The sequence below is a fragment of the Toxorhynchites rutilus genome, chromosome 3, assembly GCF_029784135.1.
Source record: "Toxorhynchites rutilus septentrionalis strain SRP chromosome 3, ASM2978413v1, whole genome shotgun sequence".
NCBI lineage: Eukaryota > Metazoa > Arthropoda > Insecta > Diptera > Culicidae > Toxorhynchites > Toxorhynchites rutilus.
The window spans coordinates 137821738-137840958 of record NC_073746.1 but is presented as its reverse complement, the minus strand read 5'-3'; the positions used below and the strand labels follow the sequence as shown (position 1 = coordinate 137840958).

Genomic DNA, 19221 nt, shown 5'->3' with positions numbered 1-19221 from the left:
CCAATAAAGCCTCAAAAATACACGATAGCAATATTACAAAGAAGTTCAACTTTCGGTCTGTGACACCGTGCGCGAGTATACGAGTTCTGATTTTGCACGCAAGGCGTTGTGCATAAATTACGTAACGCGAGAAGGCGTGAGGAGGGGGTCCAAAATCCGGATTTTTAGAGTTACGTAATTTGTACACGACGCCCAAGTGCAGGAGGGTTAAATGTAGATGGTTGAGGGACATAGGGTCATAGAGAAGCTCAGTATAAAAATATGAAAATTAAAATGAGAATGGATTCATCACAGATATATAAACAAAATTTCAACATATAACCCTGATGGTTTAGGAATATTATAGTTACCGGGAAAAGTCAGTGCATAACTCTCTCATATACAGTATTCGCTTCCATTTAAAAAATACCATTGACTTCAAATGTAATCAATACTTAAGATACGTTATATTCAACATTCATTACAATTATTCTAGGAACAAAAATCATATTTTATTTAGCACTGCCCTTCTTGGCTTTTTTGGCAGGTACTGCAGGAGCAGTCACCGGTACTGCTTTGGTCTTCGGATTGGTTGTTGTTTTCTTGGCTTTCGAGCTCTCGGTTGCGAGTTGCGCTTTTCCTTTGGGGGCGATCTTCGGTTTGCTTTTCATTGCAGCTTGAGCACTCACTGAAAGTCGAACCTTACCGGATTGTTTGGAGATTTTCGCTTTTGGTCCGGGAGCGGCTGTTTTCTTTTTGGGGGCCGTTTTGAGATTACTATCCTTTCCTTTATCGCTGGATTTGGTTGATTTCATTTTAGATTCCGCTTTCTTCGCTGGAATTTTCTCACTCGTTTGCTTTTCGGTCTTTTTTTTAGGTTTTTCTGCTTTTGTCTTAGCCTTTACAGGCTTTGGTTTGGCCACCGGTTTAGCTTTTGTCTTAGGCTTGTTATTATTCTTGTCTGCCTTCTGCATCTCACGCTTTTGCTTCTGTCTGTAGTCAGATGAAAAATTAACTGATCCGGAAAAACCAACACCAGTGGTCTTTACGTAGATTCCATTTTTAATACCCTTTTCGATTGCCTTTTTACAGAAGAATCGACTAATGTTATCCACTCCCGTATATTTTGCCGCGATAAATTTAGTGATTTTCGAGATGGATATTCCAGATCGCTTTTTCTCGTCGAAATGTTCCATTGCTTCAGCTACCATTTTATCGTAAGATGGATGCTGTGGCTTCGTACCGACTGTACCGTTAGCCTTGGGTTTTACTACGACGTCCGGTGGTTTGCTAATTTGTTTCATATCATCTTGATCGTCATCTTCATTGTCATCTACACCTTCTTCGTCCTGAGCTGTTTCAGAATCATATTCGGTTTCAACTTCCTCGTCCTTTTCTTGATTAACTTCCTCTTCTTCCGATTCGGAATCACTCATGGCTGATGATGCTGTGAAGGATAAATCTAATCTTCCTGCTAGCCAAATATATACAACAGATAGGAAACTGTTTAATGAAACAATTCAGCGACAAACAATAGTTATATGCCTCTGTCAGTAATACAATATAGACTGCATTTGTATGTATCTATTATGAATATTTATTTTTCCTGCCAACAACACAGTCCTGATTAGGTTAACATACTTACTTTAATTAGAATGTCCTTAGTACAAAAAAACAAAAAGAACGTCGATCTTCTAATGCTATGTTGAAGATCGTTGAAGACCTCGTCGAAAAACGATTGTGTGGTCAAGTCAGTAACAATTAACGTTCAACAATGAAATTCACACGATGACAATCGCACCATAGTGACTGGAAGATTCTAGAAAGTTTCTGTATAACAAAGCTTGCTTGTTGGCAGAGAAACGTTACGCTTATAGAAAAGCTTAAAAAGCTTAAACAAGCCTTACAGTTATACAGCTTTAAGATCAAGAGTAGATAATACTTTTATAAATGTGAACATGTGAACAAATGTTGAAAAATGGGTTTACTTGGGGAAATCGGCGAAACAGCCGGATATTACAGTTCGATTTACTCTGTGCTGGTGCTACTTTATTATCATTTCGTTAGCACGTATGACTGTACATAATCCTGGAGATTCAGATCTGATGAACTTCGAGGCCATTCATCTTTGGGCTTCTCGCACCAGATTTGAACGAGATCTGGGCGGCGAAAAAAACAGAGCAGTATAGGTGACAAAATGAGTTAATGATAGCGTTAGATCAAAATATTTGGTGGATCAAACCCATTTTCTAAACTGATAAGGGGGATGTTAAAGTGGTTCATTTTCATTTCAGAATAAAACAAACAAAAATTGCAAAAAATGGGAGAAATTTCAATTTATCGGCCTTACATTGCTGTTGGACATTCACTTTTCTAAAAAAATCATGCAAATATTGTCCGAAATTGCGCTTGAGGTGGTCCATGCGGAAGATCCAAATTTGTACCACTATTTGCTGCATTTTGACTAGTTCTCACCAATATTTGTTTCTATTGCCTTAAGGTCATGTTCTCACTGCAGCGGGGCGTCAACGTGGCGTGAGCGGGGCGTGTTCACTTCTCGCAACGACATTTTAATTCACTCACATTGCACCGTGCCAGCGGCGTGTCTTCGGTGTGTTTTATACAAATTGTCAATGTGTGTTTTTGAATGAAAGAATGTAAATTGGTTTATTTTTAAATATTCCAACATCGTTGGACGAACCGGGACAAAATCGGACGGTGAAAAACATAAAAACTAAAAAAAAGCGAAAAATTAAAATTATGTCACAATTATGTCACAAACAAACATATGCAAGAGAGAAGCGGAGAAGTACAAATATCGCCGGCGTGAAGTGTTTTCGTTTGCACGCCAGCCACACGCCAAAACCACGCTCACGGCACGTCAGTCTGGTGTGAACACATCGGTAAGAACACACATGATTAATCGTAAGCGTCACACGCCCCGTCCAAGCCACGCTAACGCTCCGTTGCAGTGAGAACAAGGCCTAATTGTGTTTGAGTAGACTGACCAAACAGTTCAGGTTTGAAAACAAGGCACGCAAGCCAAAAAAAAAACAACTCGTCTTAGGAGTTGGCAGCACCATCTTAGATAGCAGTGAAACGTTGTGGGTGTAAAAAATAAGTCATTTAAGGTGAAGGTGGAATCTAGTCACAAATGGCTGCCACAACGGCGCTCATTTCTTTCATCTCCTTCCCTCACCCCTCGCCAGAAAATCAATAATTTTGCGAAACAGTGTGAAGGAAATTATCGTTTTCGCACATTTCCCATCAAGTAATATCAACCAAACTCTAATCGATTACCCACAAGATATTAAATTTTCATCTGCTGTCGCACTGTATAGTGAAAAACGTCGGAAAACTTGAGCTAGTACTCTGAAAGTTAAATTTTCATTTTTTAATTCGGCAATGGTTTTGTTTGTATTGGCGAAAGCATCGTTATTTTTTCGACACTGATGCCAGACTACATCATCGAAACAGCTATAAAAAACACTCAATAAAATGTTATTCCTGAGTCATAGCGTTTCATGTCATGAAAATCAATAGAATAAAATTGTGTTGATATCAATACAATTATTATTTTTACGTTTAATGGGTCTATAATGTAAGTTTTAGCAACTTTAACATTGGTTAAGCAAATTGTATTGCAGAGCTCGGAACACTGCCACCAAAAGAGCCCCGATTCGCATGTGTTATAAATTTGCTCATGTTACGCTCGCGTATAATCAGAATTTTACTTCATATGCAAATGCACCGTCTATATATATTTATATTTGCAATTGTTCATTGGAACATATCGTTCATACATTTTACTTCAGTTGTGACGTCGAGTAACCCTCGTCGTCCAACGTGCGGTAGTTACGGGATCACTTGAACGTTCGACATATTATGGAGAACCCGATAATGTCGGTACGTATCGTGAAAACAACAACAAAATAGAAATTTGCTCCTCGTGCTGAAAAGCGAAATCACTGAAACTGAATAATTAAAATTAAAATTAAAAACAATCATAAAAAGAAAAGTGTTGAAGAAATCATAGTTGGATTATTTGTACAGGGTGGGCCATTTAAAGTGGAAGCATCTGGCAACCCCATAACTTTTGACAGAGATGTCAGATTAACAAATATCATACCGCGTTGGAAGCGTCATTTCAGTACAATTTTAACCATGGAACAATACACACCTAAACAACGCGCTGAAATTGTTCAGCTGTACATTCAAAATAACTTCTCAATTGTGTTAACTAAACGTGCGTGGAAAAATAAAAATAAAGTTAAAACATCGCCTGGAGACAACACTATACGTCGATTATATGCCAAATATATATAAAAATATCGTCTGGTAGTGTTGGTAATGCCAGTCATCTGTCCAGACAACGACCAAGACGTTTCGACGAGAATATTGATGCCGTTCGAGCCAGTGTTGCGGGAGCGTAATCGGACAATGATAACCGATTTTTTATTGCCATTTGTTCGTGAAAATGAATTGGACAATTACTGGTTCCAACAGGACGGCGCTACATGCAATACAGCGGCTGCCACGACCAAATTATTGCGCGAAATGTTCCCCGGAAGATTAATATCGAAAAACGGCGATTATGACTGGCCACCGAGATCACCTGATTTGGCGCCTCCTGACTTTTTTTTATGGGGATATTTAAAATCCAAGGTATACACTGGTAAACCAAGGACCCTGGCTGCGCTGAAAGACAATATCCGACAAGAAATTGCTGCCATATCGGCCGAAACATTGGGCAAAGTGATGGAAAATGCCGAAAAAAGGGCACATTTTGCGGTCAAGGCCAGAGGCGGTCATTTACGAGATATCATAATCAAAAAGTAGTTAGAACAAATCTCCTTGGACCAAAATGAATGAATTTCAAAATTTTTTTTTTAATTCCACTTCTTTACTTTGCTATTGCAAAAACAAATCCTTCCACTTTAAATGGCCCACCCTGTATTTATTTCCAATAGTAGGTGAATTTGATAAGCCTAGACAGAAATTGTAAAACTAATTAAAACTTATTTCTAGAACACATAACTCACCTAAATTGTAAATTGCGCTATCTAGTAATTACTAAATAGAAGAAACTGTAAAATTCTAAGTAAAAACATATGTCTTAAAAAAGAAAATTTACAATAAAAATATCCAAATCAAAAAATTTAATCTTTGAGAACGGATCTGCTAAGAAAACAGTTTAACATCAGTATTCAATTGTATTTTTTTTAAATGTATTCAAAGTTTCGTGTCAATGAAGCGCCATACAGTCTGATAAGTGAATTGATCTATTTACTAACGTTTTCTTCCGTACTGCATACCACTCCCCTAACCAACTTAGTGACGAAATGGCCTCACCTTAGAATATACTACAAGACGTTGTGATGTATTTGCTATTCACATAGAACGTTACGGAAAAAAAACGTCCGCGTTCCGTCAATGTCTTCATCAATTCACACATGCAGTCTATGCTTGCAGCAGCACCGTAACGTCAAATGTCGAATGAGTGATTTATTTAATGTTATTTATAGTGTCGACACCTACAACGGTTTTGAATTGTAATGCCCTCTTCCGAATCAGCATGCCTAGAATTTTGAAAAAAATGAATGGAAATCATTGAACTATATTATTTAAATGCCTAAAACCTGTAGTCCCGACCCTTTTTTAATAATAGTAATATATAGACAACATATCTCCCACTTTCATCTTAGAAAGTGGGAGATATGTTGGAATAAAAAATTCAGCCAAAATCAAAGCGAAAGCCGAGACACAAAGCCTAGACAAAAACCCAAGGAGCCGTCCATCTCCGTCAATTATTCTTTTCTATAAATTTTGCCGGTGCTTTTCGTTCGACGCTCGCTGACGGGTCGTTACGTTGCTAGCGTATGTGAATGTTTCCATAACACTTGCTGGGGAGAATAATTGACGCAACGTGACGTGACGGAACGGGAACGGGACGTGGATGTTGTATGTGAATCGCACTTTACTCGGTTGCGAGTAAACGTCAATTGATCCGATGAATTACGAACGCACTCATACCACGAAATTTGACATTTGATTTTCATGTATGGGGCTTATTAAAATTATTTTGAAAATTAAAACTTATTTTTTTCAAAAATGTGTTTTTTAGTTCTCAAAAAAAAATTTAAGAGAATTTACACACAAAAATATTACGAGTAAAACATATTTTTTCCAGGAGTCTTCATACAAAAATGCCTTATATTCCCGAAACTATAAAAGATAGACCCCCTCATTCCACGTGGCGAGTGACGTGAGATAGCAAAGTTTCTTGCTTCATTGTGGAAGTTACCTTACCTTTCAACTTCTTTTTGATACCCGAGTCGATAACATATGAGGACACGACTTCAAATCTCACCTTGTGACAAACTATAGTCACGCCCAGGCATCCCAAAAGTACTGCATTTTCATAACAGTCGGTATGAAATTGAATCGACAGTCTCTGTGAGCGCGCTACACTCGTATACAAGCGACAGAGCAAGAATGCATAAAGTAATACTATACAGCAACAGTCGGTGTTTCGTCGAATTCATCTATTTTGTCATGCCCGACCGTAGTGAGCCAGGGAGACTGTTCGTTTCCGATTTTTTCGTGTCTGCTATTCCGTTCGCTCTGTCGCCGTAATAGTCGCTGACGAAGCGATGAATCTCATCGGTTTACCCGGGTTACTGTCACACGTGACTGTCGCCAGAAAAATGTCATGACATTTTTCTGGCGATCGTAAAGCGGACCTTACACGGTCAACTTTATTGACAATATGATGACATTTGGGAGCATAATGACAGCTGAACATGGCCGACGACGCAGAAATCCGGATTTTCTGATTTTCGAGCATCAATATCGTGACATTTCATATGGATGCATGATGTTGACGTTTTACCTCACGGACTTCCAGACTGAGTTGCCAGATATGCAAGCGCACATTTAATTTTTGTTAGTCTTTTTTGCGATTGCAATTAAAATTTATAAACTACTGAAATTGTAGGAATCATAAATGGAAGCTTTTGGTTTGGAAAACCGATACTTTGAATAGCAAAATACGGTACTTTTCACGATACAAATCAAAACTTCAAAGTAAACTGACAATGTGATGGTGAGAGAGTGGATGAAACTTAACAACGTTTTAGGAATTTTTTAACGTTGAACTCGGTCATTCTTTGCGCTAGTGAGCGGGTTGTGTGTTTCTTCGAACTCCGCTATAAAATTTGGAGAATGAGAAGATCTGGGAAAATCACAGACGAAAAAACATTATGTGTTAATTCAAGCTACAGTAGAATCCCGATAAGGTCGTGTACACCAGTGGCTAAATAATGTAAAAGCCATGACCACAACAAAAGAGCATGGGACTACCACTCACTAACAAATTCCGGAAAGGCCTATTGATTTACTATGGAACTCGCAGTCACGAATAATCCGCAGGGCGGATCACCCGCTCGCGGATAATCGGGGTTCTACTGTCATAGTCTCATTTATGGAATAAAAACATTTGCTTGCAGATAAAATAACCTGCATATATTTTCGCAAACTAAAATAATCTGGCATCTCTGAAACTGAAAGGAACAGTCTGTATTTGTGAAACGAGTATTATGATGTATTTTTGAGAAGAAAAACCGAATTCTAAAGTGTAAATTATGAATGAAAATTAACTTTTACGAATCAAATTAGTATTCTATGTGAATGCAAATCACTTTTTTCCTGCAAGTGGTGAGAAAATCACATACAAAAATTATGTCTGAAATTTACGTTATATTATAATAATACATTTTAGTAGGAATATCTGAAAATTCAGGGGAAATAGGTTAAGTTAAGGTTAGGACTACGCGCTTCAACTAATTGAATAATACCAAGTAGATATTTTCATTCAAATTTTACCAATTGAAAATTGCCTTTTAGCCTTCTAATCTGATAGAGAATAGTTTGGATCCCAAACTCAAATGTCGCCACTAGCCATCGCGGATATTTTCGTTGTCTCGGGTTGAGGGCGATATTGACCGTGTAAGGTGGAAAAATATTGATTGAGGTTAGATCAGATGTTGAAAGCCTAGCTGTCACGATATTGAAGACACTTATTGTCAATCCGGTTTATCGTGTAAGGTGCCCATAATGCTAGCCTGTATCTTATGCGTTTGTGCTTCTTCACCAGTACGCTTTGAGATGTGTATCGGACATATGGCTGTGATCACTAGTTGCGTGCACACATAGGAAGCCGAGTTATACCAGGGACAGACATACAGCTGTACTTGCGTTGTACGTGTACAGCGTTGTACAGGTACCATCGTACCATGACAGACATACTTTGGTTGTACATTGTACCGTATGTCAAACTGACAATCAGATATTTTTCCAATTTCCACCACATATTTCAATGAAAAAGGTTTTTATTTAGTGTCTAAACTATCAAACACAACAAACAAGTTTCCAATCTGAGTTATTAACTTAAGAGAAAGTCAATGAAAAGAACGATTATCAAGTGATTTGATTCTGCTTGTTCATGCTACCCACCACTAACCGTCTATGGCGCTGTGCACAGTACAACTGTAGCCATGTACAGCGGTAAAACAGGTCGGTACAGGTACAGCGATTGTACCGAGTTGCTTGCATGGTTCTAGCGCTGTACATGGTGACAGACATACAATTTTCGAAGTACAACGCAAGTACAGCTGTATGTCTGTCATAAGTATTAATTTCATATCGACTGTAATAAGAATGCTTTACTGTTGGGATGCCTGAATCCAGATACACAAATGATCAACAATTCATATGAGAAAAACACGCACAGCTTAATAATTCTAGGCGAGAGTTTCTTCGATAATATATTGGTGACGTCGGAAATACTCAGTGTTGGGAGTGTTTAGATTTATCCTCCAAGTTGGAAACTAATGCAGCGCGAACTCGATTATATACAGTCTCCGATTTCTTTTCACTGTATTTAATAGAATCCTGTATATAATCGAGTCAAAAAAATGTTTTTTTTTAATTTGTTTTTCATGCATATAATTTTTGATTATTGAATGTAAAAGAAGAATTTAATATATTTTCCCAGAATCTCTCAGGAAGTGATAGATGATCATATTTCATGGAAAAAACCCTCCTACGCATATGTTCGAATTTTAACAATAACAGAGTTATAGAACTAAACTGGCTCTACACTAAAAAGTACGCTACGTGAGCCAATTATGTTGCTTTCATTTGAAAGATATTTTTTTTTAAATCTTTAAAACATTTTCTTGCTAGTTGTACGTTTTTCTCATAACCAGTGGACCGATATGGCTGATTGTTTTAGCATGTAAAAATCTTATCATCTGAATTGTTACGTAGCGGTTTTTGAAAATTATGAAAATTGCCAAAATGTCGGCCAATTGAATAATAAAAAAAAATTCAAAGAAAATCGTAAGGCCGTGGTTATCAGAGAAGTTATCAATGATGATAATCGATCAAAGCAGATAGGTCCTTTTCGTAGATCAGAATTCATTTTTGCATGCTGAAAAAAAACTTCTGCTAAATTGGTCCACACATTCTGAAATAAACGTACCACCAGCTGAAAAAATGCGCTCAAAGATTCGTACAGCCATGTTACTCTTGAGATGACCCCATAGTTTTTACTGCAGATTTTCAACGAAATGTAATATCGAAGAATCCTTCCGGTACAACATTGCATAAAAACCATTTTTTCGATTTACCAGAGTTGATTTCCCCATTAAACAGATTCCCGAAAAAGTCACAAATGAAACAAGTATAACAAGTATAAGTATTTCGCACGTAGAAGATTTCATGGAAATAAATTTGTACATAAAAAAAGGCAATGTTTTTTTATTAACTTCACACTTTCAAAAATAGCTGAATGTTTAAATCAAAATATCTCTATATGTGGAAAATTCTTCAGATCATGATATAATTATAGTTTTGAATGTCAATGAATCATATATTTCAAAGCAAGAATCAACCAGGCAAACCTAATTCACCAGGTAAAAGTATACCGTCGTATTCTGAAATACAATCGAGTTAGAATTACCCGAACGGATCGCAATTTTGCATTCTGTAATCCGTTCGACGACTCAAGTTCAATCGAGCTATGCATCCTAGCCACACTCTACCGTATCAAACATGTGTTCTATGTAACAGAGTAATAAAATCTTGCATGAACAACATATATATTAATGTTCTGCAGTTCTGTAGTTCCGTGAAAAGCATTAAATACATTTGCAAGTCCGTGAATGAGGGCAGTAAGGTGGCTGTATTTCAAATTCAGTATATCGATATGAATATGAAACACACTTGCAATACACTTGTTGTTTGTCATATAACAACGAATATATTCGCTAAAAATTATCTAAATGGCAGCATAACGTTTACCGGGTCAGTTAGTAATAATGATAATAATACTAAAATTTTGTTGATAATATTAAGATTACGCGCTAAACATATTTTATTCATAAATAAAATAAAATCTCCTTCATGTCCAAACCTACATTGCTAAGTGCGCAACACTTCCCCCAGCCGCATTCTAATCTGGCCCTACAGTTGCATTCGCGTAACTTTCATTCACACGACTTCCACCCACGACACTTCTCCACGCACCTCTTTCAACAGATTCTCTTCTGTTGCTCACACTATTTCCCCCGAAAACTTCTCTACATAGAATAGCCGCGTCATCGACAAATTAAATAAAATGCTGCAGAATTCGCCAGTTATTAATTGTTATTAATTCTTCGCTGCACAGCAGATTAATCTCTTTAGTTTGCGAAAATGCAATGAAATAAAATGACGTTGTACTGGAAAAATACATACTAAGACACCCGACATCATCAGCACGAGGGAAAAAAATCATCAACGACGGTAGCAACGTATAACTATTGCATTCAGAATCTACAAAAACATCACTAATGAGCAAGCGGGTCTGTCGCAGACGAAAGACCAAAATACTCTCACATGGGAATGTATTCGTGTACAGTACACGACAGTAACAATAAATGTCGCATAACATTTCCACTGTGTGACTGTAGTAAAAATTCAATTGCGTGACTGTCACGGGACAATGGTGGCGACAGTCATGAGATTACTGTCGTTATGCAGTACATTTGGTACCCCTGGTCACGCCATTCGCTCATGGGAATGCAGTGACATGAGTCATCTCACCTCATTCGACGCGCGGAATAAAGGGGAGAAAGTTGTCTTCGACGAAAGTTCGTATTTCAATAAGATCTGAAACTTTGTCGAATGCACTATATCGCTATCTTGACTTTTAACAAAATTAGGATTAGTTGTATTTTTTTTTAAGCAAAAAACCTGAAAATGTAGTTGTTAGAAAAACTTTTTTCCTGTAAAAGTGCCCATCTTCCCACGTACGATTTGTTGGAAAATTGTAAGGGCTATTCACATTTTTTTTATGAAATTTTAAAACAATACATTTTTGATAAAATTGATTTTTAAGTTTTGAAAAACAAAATTTTTTGTGTTAATTAAAAAAAAATCTTTAAATATTTTTTTATGAAAATAATTTCCTATATTTCATTCTTTAACCAAAATTTTGTAGATCTTATAGTTTGTAAATAGATATTTTTCGAAAAAAAGTTGAAAAAAACTGAAAATTTCAAAAAAAAATTGCACAATATTTATCAGACCTACAAAATTTTAGACAAAGAATGAACTGTAGTTTTGTAGTTTAGTAGTTTTGAAAAAAAAAATTAGAAACATTTTTTGGTCCCTTTTTAAAAAGTAGCCTAATTGTTTTTGGAATATTTCAAGTATGCAAAGTTGCTTGAAAGAACCATGTGTTTCACAGACGTTTCACAGATATCTGAGATGGTGCTGCCAACGGCCGGTCGAGTTGGCATGAAATTCGTCCACTACAAAACGGCACAACTTGGTCAAAGCCACCTCGAATGGATTATTTGAACTAAAGATGACCTATGAATTAGAAATTTATTGTCATTCATGGGAAATTAACATAAATTTTGTAAAGGACTGAGAGTTTCTCCATCTGGTTCTATAGTTATGAAACAGTGGAATTTCAGTTTTTTAAATGTTTCGAGTCTGGATACAACAACCCAGCAAACATAAAATCGCATAATAAACGTATATATAACATCATATGCCCTAAAATTTTGTTAGCATATAATGCGCCTAACTGGCATATGCATGCAAAAGTGGAGGCCATATACATACATGGCAAATGCTTACCGAATTTGTTTGGATGAATATGCAACTTTGACCGGCTATAATAGCGATTATGTTGAATTGAATTGCGATCTAATATGAATATATTCATGAATTGTCAAAGCACCAAATACGACTTTTGCCATACTCATACTCATATATTTGCCATATTTATTACAGACATAGAAAAAAAACAAATGGCACAAAATATTTTCGTGAAATGTTTATTATAACCTCACGAATCGCCATTTTTATATATGAGTATTTATGTTTGTGGAAATAATAATTGTTTGATTGACTTGTGTTGAGAGTATGAATGTAAAAAAATGGCACAGACTGATGTTTGGTGAAAACTGCTGCGATGTGGATTCGAACTCCGGTCGTCTGAATTTTTCATCCAGCAGCTATCTCGCGCGGCTATCTGAAATTTAATTCAACAGCAGTTAAAACTTTCGAGTGCATCAGCATTTCATTGACATTTCAATGTGATTTAATATGTTCTTTATTAGGATCTAATATGATTTACTGTTTCATGATTTTCTTCAGCATGCAACACGATTTACTACAGTACTGAATCGATTTAAATTATACGCTTATACGACACACAAACTGCATCAGCGTAATATACGCATATGATGCGGATTAAATATATTTTACGACAATGTGCATCATAAGATTGATGTTTATTATACCGAATTGCGACTCAATTTGATAATGGTATATAAAATCGAGTTTTTACATTTTATGCGATTTCAAATATACACGATACCTACTTTGATTGATATTATATGCGATTATGATTTATTCGGATTTCTTGTAAGACTTGGCACGTGCAAAATTATGCGATTTAATGTTTGCTGGGAACAAAGTTCAAACGGCCAGTCTTAGGGAGGGTTTAGACCAAGGCGTTTATATCAATGTATAACAGGTGTAGCAACATCATCACTTCATTAAGAAGGGGATTACGGTTTGTGGAGCGGGGGTTGTTTGTTTTGCTATTGCTAGGATACGCCATTTTTGCATTTCCACATGCGAGAGTAGTGGAAATGAGAATGAAATTCTACAAAATCATCCCGTCTTTTTCACATAAATTCTCGAAATCCGAACATAGTAGACATCGTTCGAATAAGAATCGTAGCAGTTTGTAGAGAGCCGCCGGCAGCGTTCGGATGCTGTTTGTAAACAATACCGACAGCAATTCCAATATGGCTGAAAGTGCATTTCATATGATTGTTTCACCTGGTACATATAGAGGCGCCTTGGTTTAGACTAGTGATATAATCATGTAAAGAAATATGATGATATTTATAGAAATCGCATCAACCGTTTATACTAGCGTGAACTTCTATAATGAATATACTCATATTTTCAGTGAATTTATTCACCTGAAGTAGAACTGCATCCAACTTTAGTGATTTCTCACCAGTGAGAAATTCACAAGCGTTTACATATGCTTAATTTATTCAAGTTATATATACCTCGAATAAGTGTGTCATATTTATTCTCACCCGTTTACACCTATTTTCACGTGAATAAATCCATCTATAGCTATAGATCTCCCTAATGTAAATCCGCCATTATAAATGAAGATGGATATTATATCCTACACTATATACTTCAATTCAACCCACTTCTTACATATCTCAGGAAACTCAGAAAAATGGAGTGGTTCTATAGTTATGAAACGCAATGTAGTTGAATTACGAAATAGTTGCTTTTAGCTCCAGTTGTATTGCAAGCCGCTGATCAAGCTGCGTGACTTGAGTATGATTTTTATATAGGAATTTGCTCAGGTTCTGCTAATCTTGTACATTGCTGGAACGTCAAAAAGTTTGTTTTTGTTTACATCTCCATCTAAGAGTGCAAGGGGCCTAGAAGTATATCCTATAGACCCGTCTTGTAAGAGTGTTTACAAAATTTCTTATGTGATAGATGAACATTTAATAATTTTAATATTAACATGAGTAATGTGGAATATATTTGTCGCATCTGTTTAGCTGGTAACGGAGCAGAGGCGGACCATCTCCTTATAGATATTTTTCAGCAGCAGGACGTAAGTGGCGTGGTATTTATGCTGAATAATCGCTGGTGTTGATTAACTATACCCATTGATTACAGGATATGACCCATACGGACTTCCCAATCGTAGATGCATTGCGGACTATTTGTGGATTAGAGGTAGAAATGATGTGTGCTATGAGTTGATGTCTGCTTAGTTCCACGTAAACTGGTTGTGTATATTCTTGTAGATTTCCGAGGATGACCACTACCCCAAGCAAATCTGTCTCATTTGTTACGCCCGTCTGGAGGAGGCACATAAACTACGCCGGCAATCTCTAAATTCCCAAACAATATTGTCCGATATCATCGCCAAAGCTGAGAGTTACGATTTGTTCACCGTGGAAGTTGATGACGAGACGCAATTGTATGAGGAAGAGTATCTTGACGAGCAGAAGTCATCGGTAGATTACGATGATATTCTGGTGCAAAATGTTGAGCTACCGACATCTCACGATCAGATCACTGCCGATACGAATGGCTTGCAGTTTCAGTGTTGTGGATGTGGGGAAATCTTCCCCAGTGAGATCAAACTGAGACGACATTCCATACGTAAGCATCGTCCAAAATTATCTGTGACCATTCCGAACGGTAGCGTGCAATGTAATATCTGCTATGCGTTGTTTACTAGCGAATGCAAAGTAAATGTTCATAAAACAGGAAAGAATAGTCTGCAAAGGCTAATAAAATGCGTTTTTTGTGGGTGTAATTTTTTGTCCGGTAAAGGATTAGACGAACACAAGAAGTTATTCCACTTTGATGGATTATTCAAATGTTGCTGCTGTGATTTCCAAGTTTATGATAAAAATGAGCTTCTTAAACATTCACATTCTCATCAACCAAATATTGACGATACGAACGAGGCTGAGGCTCCGGGGAAGTTTCAGTGTTCCGTTTGTGAAGCTCGCTTCAAAACTCTACCTGAAAGACGTTACCACGAACGTTTTCCTTACAGAAAACGTAAAATCACGAACACCGAAGAAGTGGATGTGAGCGTTGTTCGTTGTTGTGGCTGTCCCAAGGTTTTTCCCACACTCAAAGCGCTACAAAGTCACCAAGAGGAAGTGCATTACCCCAAAAGAGAACATGGAATCAATCCAGAAATGCCGATTGCGTGCGATGGATGCTATAAGCGCTTTAGGAACAAGGTGGCACTGAACAAACATTTACACAGAGCCGCAAGTAAAAAGTTATTCGCATGTAGCAAATGTAGCGTAGCTCGACGCAGTCTCAAACAGCTGATGGAACACGAAGCAACGCATACGGGTGGAGGTGCCTTCATTTGTTGCGGCTGCCGGGAAGGATTCGAGTCACAGGAAGCTCTCGAATTGCATTCATTGGAGGTGCATGCGAACAGGCCGAAGATTTACTATAATGATGATGATGATACCGTTCGGCCGTTCGTCTGTAAAGTGTGCTATCGAAGGTACAAGACAGCTAGGGATCTACGCGGTCATCAACGATTTGTATACTATGAAAAGGGTCACATTTGTGATATTTGCGGAAAAGGTAAGATCAGGTCTGAAAGGGCAACTAACGAGTATTATACTGAATTTCTAATTGTAGGCTTTTCCCAGGAAAATACATTAGCTATCCATCTCGCCACTCACAAAACGAAAGCTGAATTTCCTTGTCCAATATGCAAGAAAAAGTACAAACATGAATCCAACGTGCGGAATTGTGTCGCACGCCATGAGCGGCCAAAAATACACAAATGCAAGATCTGCAACGTGACATTCCCGGCCGCATCCAATCTGTACTCGCACATGATCTCGCACTCCGACGATCGACGGTACAAGTGTAATGTGTGCGATCAATCGTTCAAGCGAAGCTTCCACCTGCGAAAGCACAGAAATGTGCACAACAGTCAGAAGAACTATCCATGCAAATACTGTACCGCTCGTTTCTGTTCCACTACTGAACTGTACAAGCACGAAATTCGTCACACCGGAATGTACCCGTATGAGTGCAGCATATGTTCAAAAAAACTAACCACGCGTCAAGTCTATATCAAACACTACGAAGCCCACATTGATAGTGCTGAGAAAGTGTTCCAGTGTGATATCTGTCCTCAACGTTACAGCAAAGACCATTTCCTATCGAACCATATAAAGTATACCCATCGTATTGAGCCACAGGATAAACATTGGAACGACAAATTCAATCGAAGGGGACCGACCCGTATGAAAGGAGGACTAAGGATAGCCGGTGTTTTGGGAAAATATGGTAGTAATGATGGATCCGGTGATGATTTGAAGGATGTAATCGAGAGCGATGTGCTCTCGTGGCCGAGTGGTTAGCGTCACAACTAACATGCCGGGTGTTCGGGTTCGATTTCCGTTCTGGTCGGGGGAATTTTTCGTCAAAGAAATTGCCTCCGTCTTGCACTGTGGTCACGCGTATTCTAGAGCTTGCCACTCAGAATGCATTCAAGGCGTGTTATTTGGCATAGAAATCTCAACTAAGTACTAATAAAAATGACGCAAGTAATACTACGTTGAGACGGCGAAGTTCCTCTAGGAACGTTAGTGCCATTGAAGAAGAAGAAGAAGAAGAAGAATCGAGAGCGATCAGCTAGATATAACAGAATCAATGATATCGAAGTCGGAAATGAACGAATGAAGTTGTTTTTACAAATATTTTTGTTTCTGTTTGTGACGCAGAAAAGAAAGTAGAGTCCTTGCATGATTTTGTCGTAATTGGATTTTTCTGACGAATAGCAGTTAACAAACACAAATTACGTAACGCTAAAAATGCGGATTTTGGACCCTTCTCCCCTTAGTAACAATGAGTGACGCAGTGTATACCCCGCCCCTTAAGTTACGTTATGCTAATATAATCTGTATAGAAAGTCAAATTCCTTTGATTTTTTTAAAAATATTTTAGCTTTATTAACTAATGACAATATCAATGTAAAAAAAAGACGGGTGGGTAATGTCGGGGACATAACCGGAGTGACGTAGGACTATACAAAGGGGACAGCTTTTGTTAAATATATATTTTAAATATATTGTTTTATTTTCTTCTCCTACGTGAATACCTACCTATCTACCTGAAAAATGGATTAGTTTACTGTTTACTCTTTATGAATATGTTGATGGTTCTGAAAAGAACCTTTGGTGTTGTGTTTTCTTTCGATATTCCCATCTTGTTCGGTTAAACCTTCCTGTTTAGCTATTGCGTTTGCCACTCGCCACAGCTTTCACAGTTGGAAAATTTCTTCCCATCCAGCTTGTGACATGTTGTTCAGTAAATTACATTTAATGCGACGTGCCGGAGAAACACTTTGCCACTCACTGAAACTAATTGTTGCCTTGATGAGCGCCGAACCGATACTGCTCTGTTCTTGATGCGGGTTTTCTATTTGTTGTGAGCAGCTTTGCAAGCCAACTCGAGCACTCCGACGGCCGAAACTCTATAATCGCTATTAGGTATACTGGTGCTCCGGCACCAATCCGTTCGGCCTAGTTACCCTTGCGGAGCAATCAGTGAATGCGACCAACAGGGAACTGGAGACCTGCACGGTTCGAGTGAGACTTTGCCTTTCCCTTAACTTGTCCTCCTTTGTTACGTCCACGATGCCGATGCCGTACAACCACACGGGTTTACGGTTTGAAAGAAAATAAGATATTTTTTTGGGGTCCGCGTGTTTTATACTCTAGCGGTACACACTCACAGGATAGAGACAAATCGGCAGACTCAGCCAAAGAGGCGAGTCTAACGAGACGAACGAATGAGCGTTAAAAGGGAGCGATGGCAAAAAAATACATTCATTATGATTTGTTCGCTCGTTGGATTCACATGCAGGCTAAAAAGGGTCCTTTTCAGGATCACAAAATTATCTTCAATCTAAAGAGTTTATTGTTTTGTTATCACTCGATATCCCCATCTTGTTCGGCTAAACCTTCCTGTTTAGCGATTTGTTGCCACTTGCCACAGCTTTCACAGTTGGAAAATTTCTTCCCATCCAGCTTTGTGACATGTTGTACAGTAAATTACATTCAATGCGACGTGCCGAAGCGCCACTCAGTGTTGCATTGGAGGCGATTTTAACCTGTAATTGAACATTTGCGATGACAGTGGTACAGTGTCGACTTTCAATGTGTGGTCATAATTTGGATCTCTATGTTTACAAAAATGTCCAACTAAATAAGTCGCATTACATGTCCGTCCAATTAGCTAAATGTCGAACTAATTGTAAATTACTGTACTTTCAATCTGGAAACAATTTAAGAATTGATGAAAATTGAATAATCAGGAAAGTCCCCAACTATCAATAAGCTCAGAACAACTGCCAAATTCACATACTCATCAGATCCAGGCAAACAAATGATGAAAGAATCAATTTGTGTTTTATTATTATTTTGGATAATGTTTTAGAAAGCATTGAACTGTATTTCCTAAACTCTTTTTTGGAAGGTTTAATGGCCCTGAAAAGCGCCTTGTTTTATGGAATGGTTCTAATTTAGAAAACTTAGTACTCGTGGTTTTGAAAAAAACCATTTCGAACGCCCTCGATGCCGCCTTGTTCAGGATTTGCCACCAAAGCAGATTGTATAAAGAACAAACTTTTTTCTTCTGCTACCTGCTGCCGTTTTGCGATTGCGTTTGCCATTCGCCACTCGCTGCAACTGCCTGTTGTCTTGATGTCCACCGAACCGAATGTGTTCTGTTCCGAATGCGGGTTTTCTTATTGTCGCGAGCAGCTTTGCCAGCTAACTCGATAACATCGGCGGCCGAAACTATATGTCGCCTGCTAGGTGGACTGGTGCACTGGTACTAACGTGCTCGGCCTAGCTACCCTTGCAGGGAACTCCAGATCAACACGGTTCGAGCGGGATTTTGCCTCTCCCTTCACTCTTCCTCCTTTACCATGTCCAGACATGGCTGCTTGGGTTGGTTTGTTGATGTGTTGTGATGCGAACCGATGTGGTGTACGGTTTGAATGAGAATGATCGTTACGGCAGCGGAGCGGGGATTTTTAAGCTGACTGGCTGGCTCGAGAATTACGCATGT

General features: G+C 38.1%; 2 protein-coding genes across 4 annotated transcripts; one reads left to right on the top strand and one right to left on the bottom strand.

The window, feature by feature from the left end:
• Positions 1–416: 416 nt before the first annotated feature.
• On the bottom strand, positions 417–1865 carry LOC129778990 (histone H1.4). 3 transcript variants are annotated; one of them, XM_055786211.1, is made up of 2 exons: positions 1625–1865; positions 417–1482 (listed from the first exon to the last, which is right to left on the bottom strand). In XM_055786211.1, exon 2 carries the CDS (start codon positions 1413–1415, stop codon positions 492–494), a length of 924 nt encoding a protein of 307 aa, XP_055642186.1. In that variant the 5' UTR covers positions 1416–1482; positions 1625–1865; the 3' UTR covers positions 417–491. The 3 variants fall into 3 exon arrangements, with proteins under 3 accessions (XP_055642186.1, XP_055642187.1, XP_055642185.1); XM_055786212.1 differs by having other exon boundaries at positions 417–1453; XM_055786210.1 differs by having other exon boundaries at positions 417–1450.
• Positions 1866–13892: 12027 nt separating this feature from the next.
• LOC129776660 (zinc finger protein 93-like) lies at positions 13893–17177 on the top strand. Its single transcript, XM_055782430.1, has 5 exons — positions 13893–13911; positions 14145–14200; positions 14266–14325; positions 14397–15714; positions 15772–17177. Exons 3-5 carry the CDS (start codon positions 14269–14271, stop codon positions 16503–16505), a joined length of 2109 nt encoding a protein of 702 aa, XP_055638405.1. The 5' UTR covers positions 13893–13911; positions 14145–14200; positions 14266–14268; the 3' UTR covers positions 16506–17177.
• Positions 17178–19221: the final 2044 nt, after the last annotated feature.

Excerpts from the sequence above, each read along its gene's own strand:
- LOC129776660 (XM_055782430.1), top strand. The coding sequence starts at position 14,269 with ATGACCCATACGGACTTCCCAATCGTAGATGCATTGCGGACTATTTGT. Across the intron at positions 14,326-14,396 it reads GGACTATTTGTGGATTAGAG|ATTTCCGAGGATGACCACTA; the intron begins GTAGAAATGATG and ends ATATTCTTGTAG. Across the intron at positions 15,715-15,771 it reads TTGTGATATTTGCGGAAAAG|GCTTTTCCCAGGAAAATACA; the intron begins GTAAGATCAGGT and ends TTCTAATTGTAG.
- LOC129778990 (XM_055786211.1), bottom strand. The coding sequence starts at position 1,415 with ATGAGTGATTCCGAATCGGAAGAAGAGGAAGTTAATCAAGAAAAGGAC.